We start from the raw sequence: 18,067 nt of genomic DNA, 5'->3' as shown, positions 1-18,067 counted from the left end.
TTGCATTAACCCACTGTCGAGCTCCAATAATAGACATATTAGTAACATGCCCCGCATGAGGTCTCCCTTTAACCCCAAAAATGCTGTTTTAGCATTTGTCACCAAATGTATATATTTTTTAAAGCTAATATTAAAGCCCCGAGTCACAATCTTGTTTTAAGACCATGGCCATGAGGTCACTGTTTCATATGCTGCACAAACATAAATGAGATCAAATTTAAGATAATCTGAATCACAGTAAACTTGGAGTCAGGAGTGCTGGACATACGCACACTATAGGGCAGGATTGTGTGGGGTCCATGGTCAGTCAAGGCCAGTGGGTAAGAATATCCATGCATTATGGGCCCTGCCTCTGTGGCACATAATCATCTGTGTGTTTTGGGTAGACTCCTTGTTGACATATTGCATATTTGCTGTGTTTTAACTGTTGCGTCACACTATTACCTCCACTTGATGTAAACAAGGCGTGCTACAGTACAGGCGAATGTGTCTTGACCTCACAGCCTTTCTGCAGATAGGCTACTTGTGTATCTTTGTCATATGTGACAACTGCTGTCTGTTTTTTGTTTGATTGTTTGTTTTTTTCATATCCAAATGGCAAAACAAGGCTTTCTCGGCTTCCTGTCTTTTTTTCTTCGTGTGTTCGAGCCTGTAGACTCGGCAGCCCCGCAGTATTAATGCATTTGAAGAGGTTATGAAGGAAGACAATGACATCACTTGGGGACTTTCTGTTCCAGTCTCCTGCCTCTCTCTGTGAGTGGGTGTCCCAGGAACGCGCTCGCAGGAAGTTCCTATCCTGTCGAGAGCGCGACATATGACGTCAGCCGCTTGCCGCGCAGTGATGATGGCGTCGCGTGAACGCGCAGTAAAAGTAATGGCTGCTCTGGATCGGCGGGTGCCTAGCCTCGATGATTTCGTGGGTCAAAGCTGGACTGCCTGGGCCGAGTGGGCCGGCGTGACAGCGGCAGATGGTAAGAAAACACCTTGACGCAAACGCCGGCAGCTAGGAAGACATTTAAGCGAAGCACCGCGGTTTATTTTCGTGGAAACGGAGGACAGAGCTAACCATGTTACCCAAACAAAGACCCTGCCGGGTCCTAGTGCTGGGTGGGTTAACATGTTGCTCTCTCTCCCGGGTCCCACTGCATATGCTATCCTCAAGAAAAAATAAGTGATGGTTATTGAGATGTGGCTGTTCGCGTGTGTGTGTTTGTTTCACGAGTATATATACACGAACCAAGCTGCCAGCGCTGAACAGATGCGCTTCGTTTTCTGGGTTGGAAGCAGCCGGGCAGCGGTGGCATCAGAGCGGAAGGAGGCTGGTGTGGATGGTGGTGGCGGTGGTGGGGCGAGGAGCAACTTCTCACCGTGGAAAGCTAGACGAGCTAACTAGCCAGCTATTAGCTTGCTTGCTTTGCTAGCCAGATAGCCGAGACTGGCCGCTGGTCGACGAGGCGGTTAGCGTTAGCATGCTAACATAGCTGCTAGCAGCAGCAGCAGCAGCAGCAGGAGCAGGAGGATTGAGAGTAGACACCGGTGACGGAGGAGGAGTCTGATGCTGCTGTTGCCACCATGTAAATGCTGCTGGCCCAGCCTTTGATGTTAGCAAACCTTCACTCTGTTCATCTCGCCTCATTTCAACGACTCATATATTACCACATCTAACAATTTCATCGTTAACGTTTCTGCTAAATCGATAGGAAATCTCATAATGTCTGACTTCTAACCCCCCACCACCACCACCCACCTACCTACCTACCCACCCCAAAAGTGCTCTTGCCCTTCCCAGCTTTTTAAGTGTGTGTGCGCTCACTCATTGTCTGGCATCCTCTGATCACAACTATCAAATAAATAAAAAGTCGCTGTCCACTACCCCACAACAACACCGTTAGCTGCTCACTGTTGACCAACTGTGACAGACAGACAGACACACAAGTGAAAAACATGAGCAGCACTCAGTGGAGAGGCAGTTGACCTGTAAATCAGTCCTTTTATGTAACACAGCTCAAGAGCCTGTTTATGTGGTGGAAATTGGCCATCCTGTTGTTTAAAGGGCTGGCCTTTGTCTCTCTGATGAACCTGACATCAAACTTTTTGGGAACACCTGACCCCCTCCTCCTCCTGCTCATCAAATGTTTGTAAAAATGTGATGTTTCAGGGCCTGATGTGGACGACTGCAGCAAGAATGGCAAAAAGGCTGCAGAGGCCATGTCTCTCAGTAAGGAGGGTAAGTCTTCACACCGTTATCTACAACACAAAGTCAATGTCGGTGTTGTTTGGGACACCCTTTTTTTTTTTTTTTTGCATATCCGATTCCAGACGCTAGGGTGCAGGGGGTCATATTCTGTACAGATGAACACACCCTTGAGGCAAAATTGTGTTTCTTTTGGTCATAAATACACAAAATTTGACTTGACATCTTAGAAGCAGGAAGTATAAAGTGTGTTGGCCATCACGGTGCATGCACATTGTTCTGCAACGACTACGTGAGTTGAGTATCTTCTTCTTCTCTGTGGTCTCCAGCTTTGCCCAGAGACATTGGCTAAATGGAGGTACTAATTTGCAGTGACCAAGTATTAAAGCTAGCCACATTAAGCACCTCCTGACAACCGTCTTCTGTGGCTGCAGGTGTCCAACAGACACCCCCCCCCTCTCGTGTGAGCATGTTAAAGCATGGGTTCAAATCAAAAAGCTTCCTAATATCTGTATGTAAATATATTCACCGCCTCACCAGCTGCATCTACATCACATGGGAAATCAGCCAAAGCAAGGTGATGATTCAGAAAAATGAGCTGGGGTCCACACAAGTGTGTTAATTAGAAATTTCTGGCTTTTCTCACTAAGTTTGCATCTACTTTGGGATTTTGTTTCAGCTTGTGTCTCTATCTAAATCTATCTACACCCATTTGTTATGTTCAGGGGCAGAAGTCTGTCTCACTTCACTCTGGATAAGAAGTAGGGTACTGACATGGGAGGCAGCAGGTTTATCGCACATTGATCTATATATATGCTGTATATATAAACACATAACCTCTCACAGGTTTGCACAAAGTTGAGTCACCAGTTCACCGAGCCCGCAGCTCTGTCACCTGTGGGAGGAAACCATGGCACCCAAAGGAAATCCACTTGTGCTGCATCATGGTGGCATCCGAACTCCCAAGACACATCAAGCTTTCAGTACAAAACTCATGCTCTTCAAAACACCACTAAACACAAAATTAAAGTAATTTTGATTTGCATATTTTCATCTTTAAAAATATGCAAAAAAAAGTGAAATGATAGTGAAAGTGCACACAACATGTACTCCTCAGTTTAATCAGAAAGCCATTTCCCAGTTGGAAGCTAATTCCAGCTGTGTTTTCTGTGGCTAGTGTCCAGCTCTAGAGGTGCGTTTTCGGAGGGGGGGTTATGACGGGCACAGTGGAGAGATAGGAAATCAGTGAAATTCAAACCCATGGATGCCGCAGAACCTATGTGGTATGTGCTCTACCAGGTGAGCTACCTGGGCGCTCCACACAGGAGGTAGTTTTTGAAACATGTTTGTACATGACAGTGTTTCCTATTCAGTGGTCCGATATTTTTTTATTGATTGTATCTCTTCTCCTCATATCTCCTTCTCTCTGCTCTCCTGCTAGACATGTCCATCTTTGGCCTCTACCCCGGCCACGATGACTTCTACCTGGTGGTGTGCAGCCATTGCGGCCAAGTGGTGAAGCCGCAGGCTTTCGAAAAGCACTGCGAGCGGAGACATGGCCCGGTGGCCAAGCTCTACGCCCGATTGCGCTCTCCCACCCCGGCACCCCAGCCCCAGCAGAGGCCCCACCACGGCCACTCTCCTTCTCATGGGACCAATTCTGCTTCTACTTCATCCTGGGAGGGTAGAGGCCAGGGGGTCGGGCAGCTACGGGTAGCCCCGCCCTCGCCCTCCACCCCGCCCCAGTACAGACACTCCAAGAACTCCAAGGATGGAGTACGGTAAGAACAAAGCGGGTCGGTGCTGTGGGTCAGACTGTTAAACTGTTAATGGGAACGACTTGGTTGGGTGGCGTTTGATGAGAATGCCAATACTGTTTTCACATTTGACTGGTGAATAAGGGCTGTACAGTACTGTACAGCGAGCGGTAGATTAGTTTACGTAGCATAAAATTCTTAAACAGCGAGTCTATCTCTGACTAAAGGCAACTGGCCTGTTTCCTATCCAGGATCAGTAACTTCCTCATCATTTTTCTGAGATTGCTAGAGAACGGCACCAAGTAAGAACTAGTCCAACTCAAAAACCCCTGCCAGTCAACATCCACATTTAGGTTTTAGTTTTCAAGTGCATCCCTTAGTCTGTGCCCACTTAATCCTGCTGTCCTCGCTCACCTCCTTTGAGTTTTCAGCCCCTAAAAGAGAGAGACTTTGCTGGAACTGTGTAATTCTTAAAACTCCAGGGTTTTGTTATGTTGTGGGCAGACAGAAACCTTTGAAGACAGTATTGTTGACACCTATACAGTATGGGTAATGAATCATAAGAAGTGTTGCTGACCTTGATGCAACTAACCAGCAGAAGTAGACAAGCTTCCTGTTTACACCTGCAACAGTTTCCAGTAAATATCAACGATCACATGACAAACATTTGAGGTTTAAGTGGCTGATAACGGCATATCAAAATGCTGGTGTTAGGCAGCCAAGTTTATGTCAAAATTTACTGCCACGTCTCAGGATAACAGCGTTGTGTACAATTACGGTATTCAAGATTTGCTGAATGAAGTGACAACATGAAATGGGAAGTAGTAAAGTGATGTGACTGAGACGACGATGATGATGATGATGATGATGGTGATGAAGATGATTGAAGTTCATCCTTAAAGGGCTTCACATATTTTAAAAAACTAAGTTGGAAATGGAAAAACAGGTGGTCATGCCAGCTTCAGACACTAAACTAACCGGCCATTTATTTTTATTTATTGGCTTTAGAATACACTGTAGCTATAACTTTGCTCAGTGACAAAAAGCAGTCAGGATTACATAAATATCTAAAAACATGGACCAAAAATTAGTTTTCCAAAATACAAATTGTCTCCTCTCTCCACCGTCATTCAGACATTCCCCACTGGAGAAGTCCTCATCCTACAGCAGCCACACAGAGTCGTCAGTATTCAAGCAGCCGCCGCCTCTGGAGCCTCCGCTGAGCTCTCCACCGCCGTCACTCAGAGATCCCCCCTGGCCTCATGGAAGCACCCCACCTGGTCGACCTGCGCCCACTGACAGGCCCTCGACTCAGAGCCAGAGGAAGGACGCCGCTCTGGTCTCAGCAGCGCCGGGCCACCGGATCCCCAGACCGTACAACAAAGTGGCCTCCAGTGAGTATAGATGGAGGCATCAGGGTAATAATGGAGCGAAGGTTTAAAAGAGGAAGCTGAAATTATGTAACATTGCACAGTAACATGAGATTATGAGGCAGCATATCCTGTGCAGGAGTTGAAATTAAGTTCACAGAGATGGTGCTTTGATCTGTTTAGTGAGATGTTTACATTTCATACCACACCACAAGTCAGGTGTTTCAGTGGGAGGCCAAGATCTCGGCTTGTGATAAGGTTTTGTTTACCTTGAGCATGTGACGGACCGCCACCCAGCCATTTAAAACTCCACCAGCTTGACTTGCCACGTGTTCACATCATAAACACTGGTGGGTCATGACGGATACGTGTAATGATGAAAAACAGTCCAGAATTCGATTTTTAAAATTTTAATTTTATATCTGAAGGCCTATCATATTCCAGAGTCCTGCATGGTCGGAGACGACGTTTACTATTCTGAAAGGTTTTCCTGGAGACGATCTTATTTTCCGGCGTTCTTACAATTAACTGGTGGGGCTTTTTACCAGGAATTGGGATACACATGTATTTAACTGGCATGAAAGTAGAATCAGGCTCAACTGATAGTTTATGCAGGCTACAGCAGCCGCTGTCTTCAGGATGCTTTTAGGGGCAGTTGTGCTGTGCAGTCGCCCACGCATCATCGAGGCCAGAACACAATCATTGTTCTTACAAGCTTGAAACTGGAGAAAATAGACTTGAACCTAAAAGGATGCTTCGGGTTGTGGTTGTACAAGTGAAGCGTGACTGAAACACAGCCTGCGTCAGAGGCGTCAGTGTGTATGAAACAGATGACTAACATGTCCAACCAGTCAAAAATCATCCAGGTGCCAGGAATTAATTTTACTGTTTAACATATTTTGGTGAAAGTACCGGTACATTAAATGTGTTGTCATGCCTCCATGCAGGATGCAACAGTGGCCACAGGCTTTATACATTTGAATCATCCATTTAGCTGTCGGGTCTGTTACATGCTGAAGTTGATGGTCATAACTCAAAAATTAATTGATTATGACAGTTTAACACAAATAACAAACAGGATAAAAGGATGGCATTTTTACATCTGAAAGGTCAACTTGACTGTTAACATCATAATGCAACTGCTGGCCTTTATGTAACTCAGGAAGGGAAGTAGTGACCATATTTCCTGCAACTTGACTGGTTGGGTGGTATTTAACAAGATATGTGTTTGTTGGCATCATGGACAATGCTGTGTGTGGGTATAGAGATGCTGACATGTTTTATATTGTTTGTTGATTGTGTGTTGTTGTGTCCGTAGAGCGGGAATGTGACCTGGACAAACACTGCGGCGTCCTCGACCCCGACAGGAAGAAGGTCTGCACTCGCCTCCTGACATGCAATGTAAGCCTCCAAACGCACTCAGTTGTTCCCACCACACTACAACCCTGCTCTTTGTTTTCTGTCTGTCTGAGCCTTAATTTCAGAGTTCAGTCCTGTAGTTCTTGCATTTGACCCAGTTAGCACACATCAGGGCAGAAAAGTAGGTTTTTCAGTTTTTGGACTCTTCCATCACTCTGACAACAGCCAACTAGCCAGATAATAACTTGGCAATGGCCGTCATCAAGTGGTTTGCAGCAAATATCAGCTATACTGATCATTTTCAATGGTCACATACCTAGAATGAAAAATTCAACATCAACATCTGTCACATATTTATGTATTGCCTAGATGTTTGTTCAGTTTGAGAATGGATTTGCTTGTACTTGGTATCTGGGGTGTTGAAGTGTGACCATATTACAACAACTCTTCAGATTATGTCACTGAATTATACAAAAACATTAAATGAAATAAAATGACAGTCGAATATTGGCTGAATCTCTGAATATAATGATCATATAAGGCACAAAGTGGAAGAAAGATTGATAACTGTATGAGGTTAGAGTAAATGAATAAAACTGCACTCACAGCTTATTGGTACTAATCACCACAGACTGATACCGAGCAGGCAAAATGGTTCCCAGCACAGGAAGAGTCCTTATATGGTGGCTTGTGTCTATGAAAGAGGAAGTGTATGTGTGAGTGTGTGTGTGTGAGAGAGACCACATCCAGCCGGGTAGACAGGATGACCTGATTAACAGGAAATGGCAGGAGCGATGGGAGCGACACGCAGAAAGACGGCTCTGCATCTCATACCTGTCGTAGGTGAACAGACTCCTGGTAGGAGGATGTGTTCACTCTTGCACCTGCTGCGAGGGCAGGACAAATGAAATGTAGTCATATTAATTTAAATTTAGAAATGATCAAAATTAGAAATAAATAAAATAAAAAATAACCGAGAGCAGCAGTCATTTCACTGGGAGCCTCTTGAATGTGCTTCTGTCAAATTAGATGATCATGTAGTAAAAACCAACAACAATTAAAATGTTTTATTCAAACAATGACAAAGACTGTTCACTGCCCCGGTGAAGTGTGATGATGAGCATATTTCATATTTTCGTTTAATAGAATAACTCAATTTATTTGTAAATAAATGATTGGTTCATTTGTGATTCAAAGATATTGATGACATATGATCAATATAATAAATTATTAGTTGCAATACACACCAACCCATTTACACACAGAACAGTAAATAACCCAGTGATGAATAAAAACGGTTACAGATTAGACAATAACAGGGTTTGAGGAAATTCTGTCATGAAGCTCATTAGCTCTGAGGGGACAGTGAAGATTGTAGGGGAAACGTAAAGATGTAATAATAAAATGTAAAAGCAGAGGACAAAGGAATAAAACCAGAAACAAATAACAGGAATAGTTAAAATAACATAAGAAAATTTCAAGGGAGATATTCAGAGACAAATGTATGAGAGGTAGGAGACGTGGGAAAAAAGGGAATAGGGGACTGACATTCAGTTGGACCAGACAGGAACTGAACAGGAGACACTCGCGCACGCAGTATTTGCCCATCGAGATGGACAGACTTGGATATTAATGAAACCGTGTGTGAGTTCAGACTAGTTTAGAGGTGAAAATTGTAATGGATGAAAGATTTACTCTAAGTTCTCAAGACCTCCCACAAACCAAGACTAAGACACAGTTACTGGATGTCATTGAGTTGTTACATAATAAGTTTGTTCCCTGAATAATTACCCACCTGGTAAAGAGCAAACAGATCGATGGAGAGATGCAGATTTAGAGTAACATCACCCTCAGATTTTAACAACCAGTCTGGACCAATACACAGTGTTTATGAGGCCAGTTAGCAGATCTCGTTATATGAATTGTGTCACATTGCTGATGATGATGCAGGTCAGTTAGTGGGTGGCTGATGTGCCAATAGTGCAAGATACCAGGTGTGTGGTGTCGAGTCGACCATGTGTATTTCCTCTTTGTCTCTCTGATACTGGCTGAGTTTGAGAGATAAGGTCAAGAGTTAACTAGAGCTGTTATTACAAAGTAAATTAAATGAAAGAACGAAACAGAAACTGTCAACATGTTGTAGCCTCCTACAACAAGAGTCTTGTTAAGGCCTTGTGTCTACTAGAAACCCAGCCTGTAACTGCGTGTGTCTCATGTCCTGGTCCTCAGATCCACTCCATCCACCAGAGGAGGAAGGTGGTGGGCCGAAGCAAGAACTTTGACCAGCTGGTGGTAGAGCTCAAGACCAAGGTTCGGGAGAAAGGAGCCCAATCACTGGAGGGGGGCTCCTCTAGCGGACGATCCCCCAGCCCAGAGCCCCCCAGGGAGCAGGCAGGGACCCCGCACTGCAGAAGACCTCTGGCCACACTGCCTGCATTCAGGTCAGTCAGACTGAAGTTAAGACATAAAAAAGTGTCATTGTCCAGTCGACAGTTCCAGTCATTTCACCGTTAAACCTTTTCTATTTACAAGAAACAACATTACATAATCACCAAATACAGCTGCTTTCAGCTTCAGTTCTCACTTCTTCTCACACACACACACACACACACACACACACACACACACACATAGACACACACACATACACACACACAGACAAACCCACTCACATGATCCAGAATTTTTGCTTCCTTCCTGCTCGTCTTATTTCTCTCTGCCTCATATTGTCCAGAAGGTGTAATATCATTGTCATTAAAGCACCACCAGCTAGTCTACATCTGCTCCATAGCAAAAGATAAATCCCACTCGTAGTAGAGACATCTGTTCACCAAAGGCTCAGCAGCTGAAGTCCTGGCAGTGGATGACCACATGTTGACCCACTTAGACTGAAGGACAAAGCCTGATTAACCTGCTTTGTCTAAATTCTGTAATAATCGTATACGTTACCAGATCAAAAATGACTAATTGCTCTGTTTTATACTTGACAACCTATTACCGCAAAGTGAAGACAACAGAAAGAGCTGGGATTCTGTGTTTTATACTATGGACAGCTGAGTGTTAAAAAAATCTGTATCAGTATATTATTGTATATCAGAAGTCAAAGTTTGAATTTGTTTGGCTTCATAGTCGAGCCACCGGTGTGTCAGAGAGCTCTACGGAGGAGGAGAAGCAGCGGCAGGATGAGGGAAGTCTCAGAGCTCCCTCGCCTCTTGTCCACGGGCGAATTTCCAGCGATGAAAGCGAAACAGAGGGACCAGAAGAGCCACAAGAGTTTTCATCTTCTGCTGCACATCCCAGACCACTAGCGGTGAGACCTTTGTACTTTTGTTTAATAAGGAAAATAACCCCAGGGAAGTCCTACCAAAACTTTCCTTCTGAGATTTTGTTTAAAAGCTCACCAGATTATTTAATAATATTTAGGCCAGAGGACTTTTAAAGCAATCCTTAAATGTGTCAGCTGCATCAAGTCTTTTCTAAGGGGCAGAAAACCTTGAAATCAGACTCACAAATATGGCCCTGCCATGGTAGGACCTCACCAAGCAGGCAAACAATTGCTTTCTCCAAACAGAAGATGCCAGTAATGAGCACACATGTTTCTGTCTGAGCCCTGGCTGGAACAATTTATCTCTATTCATGTTGAAAGGAAATACTTTTGAGTCTGATATTAACATAACCATTGTACTATACATTAGGCTTAACAGTACGTTTGTCCCAGAACAGCTCTGCTTTATGAAGCAGGCGTTACGTTTCCACGCTGAATCTCTTGCGGGACCGCAGAAAACATTTCCTTGGAAGGTCGGATCTTGGCACATCATGTTTGTGCATGCAGCGCTGCTCGGTGGATTGACGCACCTCTGTTCTAATTAACTCATAGCTGACTGCCACTGACAGATTATTATCACACATCCATCCTGGCTTCAATATTCCCTCATTAGAATAGATTAGATTAGATGCCCAAAAAATAAATGCAATATTGAGAAGTTTTTTTTATTTTATTTTACACAACAAATGTGGGAGTTGATTCAGGCAGAAACACTGTCCTGTGACAGATTCACAAGAAGCTCTTCTTTCTTCAGGTGTGCTCTTTTGGCAGCCATGCACTGGGTCACGGCATCTACACGTTTGACAGGAGACTCCACCACCTGAGGTCGGCTCTCAGCAGTATGTTGGAACAGCACATCAGCGCCCATCTATGGAAGTAAGAAACCTCAGCTCTGTTTTTTTTTGTCTTGACTGTGCTCTTATGGCACTAATCCTTCAGATTATTTTTGTCAGAACACAATCTCTTGTTGAAGTGAGAGTTTCACCTGCTGCATAACGGTGATAGAAATTAACCTGATTACTATATGTAGAGTTATATTGTTGTAGTTGCTGAAGTAAAATGCATATTTTACTTGGTTTCTTCAATTTTTTAAATGTCTGTTTGACATTATTTTTTTCCCCTCCAAAGTTCAGTGTGTGTGTGTGTGTGTGAGAGTGATGTGTTCAGGGTTTTAAGGAAGCCCTCCTATCAACCAGTCAAATGCTGGAAAAGTGAAATATTAAGAGCTGGGCATGATTGCTTGTTATGGTTGAGTGGTATAGTGTATCTTATATCCTGTGTAATTATGGAAGTAGTCAACTTGGTTCAGTAAAATGAGGTGAACAGATTTCTGGTCACTGTTAGTTGTCAGTAAATCTATTTTTGGGTTAAGAATCATGTTCACATCTCACCTGACTGTGATTTTCAAATCTGGGATGTGAAAAACAGTGAAAAAATCTGGGTTCAAACCAGATCCCACCTGTGTTTCTCTGTATGTTCTTACCCTCTCAGTAAAAGGATGACAGTTAGATTCTCTGTTAGAAACACTAGCAGATAAACTTAAGAGTAACGCACTGTTTAGTCACTCAAAGATGAAGCAGATGGTGTTTTCTGTTGCCCAGAATAGCAGCAGAGAAGAGTCTGTGATGTTGGCAGTAAGATGGTGACTGAATATCAGCAGATATTTAACATGTTTACAGCCACATGAGAAGAAAAAAAGCTCAAGAGAAAATATGAGTTCATGGGTTTCCTGCAACCAAGACTGGTGTGTTGTACAGTGTATAAATAGTATTATAGTATTATTAGACATGTTGGGTAAAGTGTAGAAGTCGCCGTGTTTAAAAAAAACAAAACTCAAACCAAACATGAGGTATTAAATTAGGGTTTATTTTTAGAGCACATTTCGAAACCAGGGTGCTTGACAGTAAAGACATTTAACCTACACTGATGATGCATTAAAGGACAATTCCGGGCAAATTCAACTCGGGGGTGTATTTTCCTAACATTTTAGGTCTAAAAGAAGGAATCTGAAGATTTTCAGTTTAATTGCTCCTGTTTTGCGGTAGTTGTGTCTGTCCCCGCATCGCCACGGCAGCGATGAATGGGAGCGGATGCAAGTTCCGCTGCTTAGGCTGTTTATATCCCTCAAAGTCGCATTTTTTTCACACAGACAGCGTCAGATGGCTACTCAAACATGCGCCGAGAAGTTTATTTACTTCAAGCAAGCAGACATGTTTGTAAAACTAGATCTAATTCAAAGTCTCCCAGAGTCTCGTGCGAGACCCAAGTTGACGTGCTGGTGTGTTTAGGTGCAGTCGGAGCTACCGTTTGTCATAAACACAGGAATATCAACTCTTGACTTGCTTGAAGTGTACATTTTTTTCCACAGACAGCGTCAGGTGGCTACTCAAACATGCGCCGAGAAGTTTTTTTTACTTGAAGCAAGTCAAGAGTTGATATTCCTGTGTTTATGACACAAACGGGAGCTTCCGACTGCACGTGAACACACCGAGCACGGCAACTTGGGTCTCGCGCGAGACTCCGGGAGACTTTGAATTAGATCTAGTTTTACAAACATGTCGGCTTGCTTGAAGTAAATAAACTTCTCGGTTTAGGTTTGAGTAGCCATCTGACGCTGTCTGTGGAAAAAAATTGCGGCTTTGAGGGATGTAAACAGCGTAAGCAGCGGAACTTGCATCCGCTCCCATTCATTGCTGCCGTGGCGATGTGGGGACAGACACAACTACCGCAAAACAGGAGCGATTAAACTGAAAATCTTCTGTTGTTAGGAAAATACACCCCCGAGTTGAATTTGCCCGGAATTGTCCTTTAAACCTTAAACAAGGTCTAATGCATCATCAGTGTTCATGTTATCCTGATTTAAATACAAGAACTTGACTTATGAGGACCAAAAGGTGATGTTTGCAAATCTGTCGCCTGATTTTCTTTACTTGTGCCCGGCTGTGTGCCAAAACCGGAGCTCTGCTCAAATCACTAATCAGAATTCCTTTTCTCTTAATACAGGAAAATACCTCAAGCCACAGACCTTCAAACTCCACCACCCACAGCCAAGACCATCAGCTCCTCGTCGCCCTCCTCCACAGCCGCCGCGTCCTCCTCTTCATTACATTCTAAGGTCCGCACAGGAAGTCATATCAGCTCCTCCCTCAAAACTGCATCCTCCTGTTCCTCTTCTTCCAGCCGCGGTCCGGGGAGACCCTCGCCAGCCATACAGTCTGAGAACTCCGGGGGCAGCGGCAGCAGCATCGGTGCTGGTCACCTGGCGTCTCCGGGTAAGCCTGCGGCGGTGCGTCAGCCGGGCTCCAGCAGGACCAAGAATCCAGTGGGGCGTCCGAGCAAGCAGATGTTGAAGCTGCGCGAGGAGGCTGCTGCGGCTGCCGCCCTCCGCAAACGGAAAGCCCCGTCGCAGGAAGGTGAGCACTCAGGCCCCGACAGGAACTGCATCATCCTCCAGGACCGGGGCCGCCCGCCCTCTGCAGCCTCCTCCTCCTCATCCTCATCTTCCTCTTCTAAAGCCCCCATTCCCTCGCCGCTCCCACACGGACAGACCAATGGCACGCTTTCCCCCAGCAGCAAACCCCGCCCCCAACCTTCCCCCTCGGAGTCCCACTCGCCAGCCGCCAAGGCAGTCTGGACCTACAGACGGACACATGCCCCTCTGGGCCATTCATCGCCCCCAGACCTCTCCTCTGCCACCAACAACTCCCACAGCCGCGCCGGGGTGGGGGACTCAGGACTGCACGGGCAGGGCAGCGGGAGGGGCTTTGAACACCAGGGGCTGGTGAAGAAACGCAAGGGGGGCAGCATGGAGGAGCACTCGCCCTCCTCGAAACCCTCAGCACACCGCCTGCCCTCTTCCTCATCCTCCTCCAGCTCCGCCACCACCTCCTCTCCACGTTCTAACTTCTACACCTGGAAAGACAGTAAAGGTGGGGGGCTGGCCGGGGGTGTGGAGAAGAAACTTGGCACACCGAAGGTGAGTCTGGAGCAGGGTTATTATAGTTAACTAAAACTAGCAGTGAAAAAATAATTTAGGAAACTGAAATCAAAATCAAAATGTTTTTACAAAAACTAAACTGAATTGCAGATAAAACTAATTAGACAGACTCATGATCATCTTTAAAAACATTGAGGAGCTGTCAACCTGTTTGTGTACATTTGTGTGTGGTTGTGTTTCACAGAGACTTGATAGAAATGTATGGGAGATCGGGGTCAGAAGTACATTAACTGCAGAGATATCAGTTGAGGCCCTAATTAATAAATTGACCTCAGCTGCGGCTCAGGCCCAAGGCACAGAAGTTGCCACGGCAACTTGACTGAAATGACTGACTAACAGACTAAAACTAAACTAAAACTAGTCAATTCTTCAAAATAAAAACTAAACTGAAATTTAGAAAAAAGCAAAATTGAAAAACTAAATAAAAATAAAAACTAATATAAAATATATAATATAAAATTTAAAACTATAATAAAGTTGGTCTGGAGGAAAGAGAAGCAGAAAACTGAGCAGGACATACAGTGACAAGAAAAATGATCTGGAAGTTCAGAGTTGCACTACACAGCGTTTCTCCTGCAGGCATTTTGCTCAGTAGGAAAACATTCCTAGTCCCACATTCATCTTGAATGTGTTTAATTGTAATCACTTGTAGAGATGATGTCACAGTCAGTATAAAGTGTCTGCAGGCCCTGAAGAGGAAGACGGTGAACACTGATGTGACTGATATGAGTTTTTTGGGGGGCTAGGTTAAATTACTGTGGTTAGTTTAACTCCCATTAAGTTCTGTACAGCATCAACCAGGACTAGTCTCCCAGAAACATGTGCAACAACCAATGCGGCTTAGTTTTATTTGAGATTTTTTCAACCCTCTTAAACCCTTTCTACACCAACGTTAATGTTTTAAAGTGAATGAGCTTAATTGCAAAAAAGAAAAAAAGAGCTACTCCTTTTACACTGGCAGACAAGTTTGTCTCACTGTGCACACGACCACAGCGCAGAGAGAACATGAGCTGTGGCCGCCGAGCCTCTGCGTGAGACGCTTCGGTTGATGGTAATGCATTTTTAAAAAGAGCTGCAGTGACTGTTTCATTTTCAAGATCAGTGTAGGCATGTTGTTTGTGGTCTGACAGCACTGCCCTGAGGAGGTGACAGGTGTGTCTTAAGTGTTTTTGTATCTTAAAGTCAGTGAGGAAAATAATCACAGTGGTTTTTCCTTTGTTAACAGAGTCAGTATACTACAGGTAAAAACTACTAGTGCTGCTTGTCCCTCGTCTCATACATGTGTGGGCATGTTATTATTTAAATACAAATATTCACTTGGCGATATGATGTCAGGGTGTGTTTTATTACTTATTGAACATTTTCAGCACTTAACAACAATACTGTGATGATCCTAATGATCATTTTTGGACATTATAATTATGGCATAAATATGAGTGGGTCGTTCTGCCGAATGAGCGCTATTTGCTTGTTGTAACTCTTCAAAATTAAACTTCATTTTTCATTCAATTTCAACATAGAATTTAGTAATATACACTTTTACTCATTCAAAATGAGTACTAGTCAATCTCAGGCTACCGTATTGCAACTTTTGAAAGTCACATTTTTTTTTCTGTGCTGTTACCAAAACTCAAATGCCATTTTAAAACCATGTTTTAATATCAACCACATGCATACATGTATTTTATTAAGCAATCAGACAATGGAACCAATATTAATGTAAAAATACAGTGCATGTGTTTTCTTTATTTTTGGAGGAAACAGTTTAATAACCGGGTGAATGGATATGTGAGTGAGTAACAATGATATCAACAAATACTGTCTTAGAGATACTTTAGGTAACAGGACACAACACTGAGATTTACCATCTGACACAGCTACAATATCATTAAATTAAAAAAAATAAATAAATGAGAACCTACTTTTAGTCTTCCATGACTTTCAGAAGATCCAAATGATGTCACTTCCTGCTGAACATGTCATTGGTGGAATGTGTTTGGGTAACAGCACTGAGTGAAAACCTGGGGACTCGACTAAATGTGAATTTTAACCAAAATATAATGAAGTTTTTATTTTAAAAAAATGTTTTATTTCAAGTGTAGATAGAATATGCAGTCACACTTAAATGCAAAAAAAAAAAAAAGATTTTGAAGGATTTTATGCATGATGCATTGTGGTCAAATGTAACTTTTGGCTGTGGGGACAGGTAACAAAAGCTATGTATCAGTGTTTTTTGACCGCTCAAAGCGCTTTACACTGTATTGTCACATTCATACAGACAGGCTTGGAGGCTAAGCATTCACACATTCATACATCTGATGATACATCAGAGGGCAAGTGTGGTTTCAGTGTCTTGCCCAAGGACACTTCGACATGCGGACTGGGGGAGCCGGGAATCAAACCTAATCATAAAATTTAATTTATATGATATTTTTTACTTGTTTTTAATGCATTTAATATGCTGGGGACGGAAATGGCACTCATTCAGCGGAATCGCCCGTATGCTGATGTCTAAGCTGGATCACACTCGCCAGTCCTCAAACCATAAATGAGTCTGATAAACTGAGTGATGGAGTTACCACATTGGTCCCCATTTGACCTTTTACACTGATGACAAAAGCGTTTTCTGTGGACTGTTACATTTGTGATGGACACATGTATTATCTGTAATCTACAAAGTGCCTGAAATACATAAACAGTACATCAGTCATTACTGAGAACACATGGACATGTCTTGTATAACATAAACTCAATCTAATTTTAATGAGTTCAAAAAGTTGCCCTAAACCCTGACTGGCTGTCTCTCAGCTAAGAGCGGTGTTTCCACGGCAACTACCTGCAACACATTGAAAGACGTCCTAATGGTAAGGGGTTGATCTAAAAAGGTTGTAGGAGTTAACAGTTGACAGCATGAAATTGATGCTGATTAGATCCGTATTTAAAACGTAGCACCGCCTCAGACTCAAAGTGACAGTCATATTTAAGTTTCACTCATATTTTCGTAGCGTTCCCAACACGACCCCAGAAACGAGACTCTCAGAAATCAGCTCAGCATGGAGGGAGAGTTTATCCAGCCACCTGATTATGTTCTTCTGATACTTTTCTGATTGTTTGTACCCTTTTGAAATTGAATGTATGAATAAGTACTAATTTCAAAATGTTTCTTTTGTCCCACAGCCAAAACTGCACCATTAAGTGTGCCTGCCTTACAAGCCACTATGAGGGAGCCAGCTCTGCAGCCTCTGAGGCAACAGGACTCAAATGTATGCGTGTGTGTGCGTGCGTGTGTGCGTCTGTCTTTTGTCTATTGAGCATATGCTGAAGCGTGAGTGTGTCAGGGTTGTTTGTATGTGCAGATTTAGTGCAGTATGGATCTGTTGGTGTGAATTGCAGCTGGGTGTGTGGGTCTGTGTGTGTTTGCTGTTGTCTGGATGAATGTCTGAGGGAAAACTCGGAGTGGGGGGGTGGGATGAAATTCAGAGTATGGATTTAGAAATACCTCAAGACCATCCGGTTATGCTGCTAAATTAAATATGTTGGTTTATAAAAATGGATTAAAAATGTCCTTTACATTTTGTTTCTTCTGTGACTCATTTTTAAAGCCTCATGTGGCACGGTGACTGTTTAACCACTGGTAGGGTTGTCACCATATCCTGTTGTCATCACATGGTTATCATTGCCAAAAGAATTCATGATAACAATCATCACCAAGCTTTTGGTCAAAAGACCCTTATCAGGGACAATGTGGAGGCCTTATGTGATTAATCAGGGTGATCTGTAACACCTGTGCTGCACCACTCCTGCTCTGATGGGAAATGTAGTTCAGGAAGGCAGAGTGTGTAGTCCTTTATGTAAGGCAAACAGACACAGTACAACAGACAGAGACATGGGTTTTCTCTGGCACCTTGTCACATGCTGGTCTTGAGTCTGGTGATTTACTCCAAATTACAGAAATGGTGAAATTGATTAACAGATGGCAAAAATGGCGTTATATAAACGGATGGATACATAATTCTCTAGGTAATGAGACTTCACTTTTGACATAGCTAAAGGAAATAAAAATGC

The 18,067-nt window shown here is 43.5% G+C and overlaps 1 protein-coding gene across 1 annotated transcript; it reads left to right on the top strand.

The window, feature by feature from the left end:
* Positions 1-814: 814 nt before the first annotated feature.
* Positions 815-17,408, top strand: atxn7l2a (ataxin 7-like 2a; the record flags this gene model as incomplete). Its single annotated transcript, XM_083971660.1, has 10 exons — positions 815-971; positions 2,159-2,227; positions 3,636-3,975; positions 5,086-5,345; positions 6,640-6,722; positions 8,910-9,121; positions 9,810-9,990; positions 10,760-10,881; positions 13,009-13,981; positions 17,180-17,408. The coding sequence occupies 10 exons, from the start codon at positions 815-817 to the stop codon at positions 17,195-17,197; spliced, it is 2,415 nt and encodes an 804-aa protein (XP_083827786.1). The 3' UTR covers positions 17,198-17,408.
* Between the last annotated feature and the right edge of the window lie 659 nt (positions 17,409-18,067).

This window comes from Trachurus trachurus (assembly GCF_905171665.1).
Source record: "Trachurus trachurus genome assembly, chromosome: 5".
Lineage (NCBI taxonomy): Eukaryota > Metazoa > Chordata > Actinopteri > Carangiformes > Carangidae > Trachurus > Trachurus trachurus.
The sequence above is the reverse complement of the archived record's forward strand: the minus strand, read 5'-3'. Positions and strand labels throughout refer to the sequence as shown.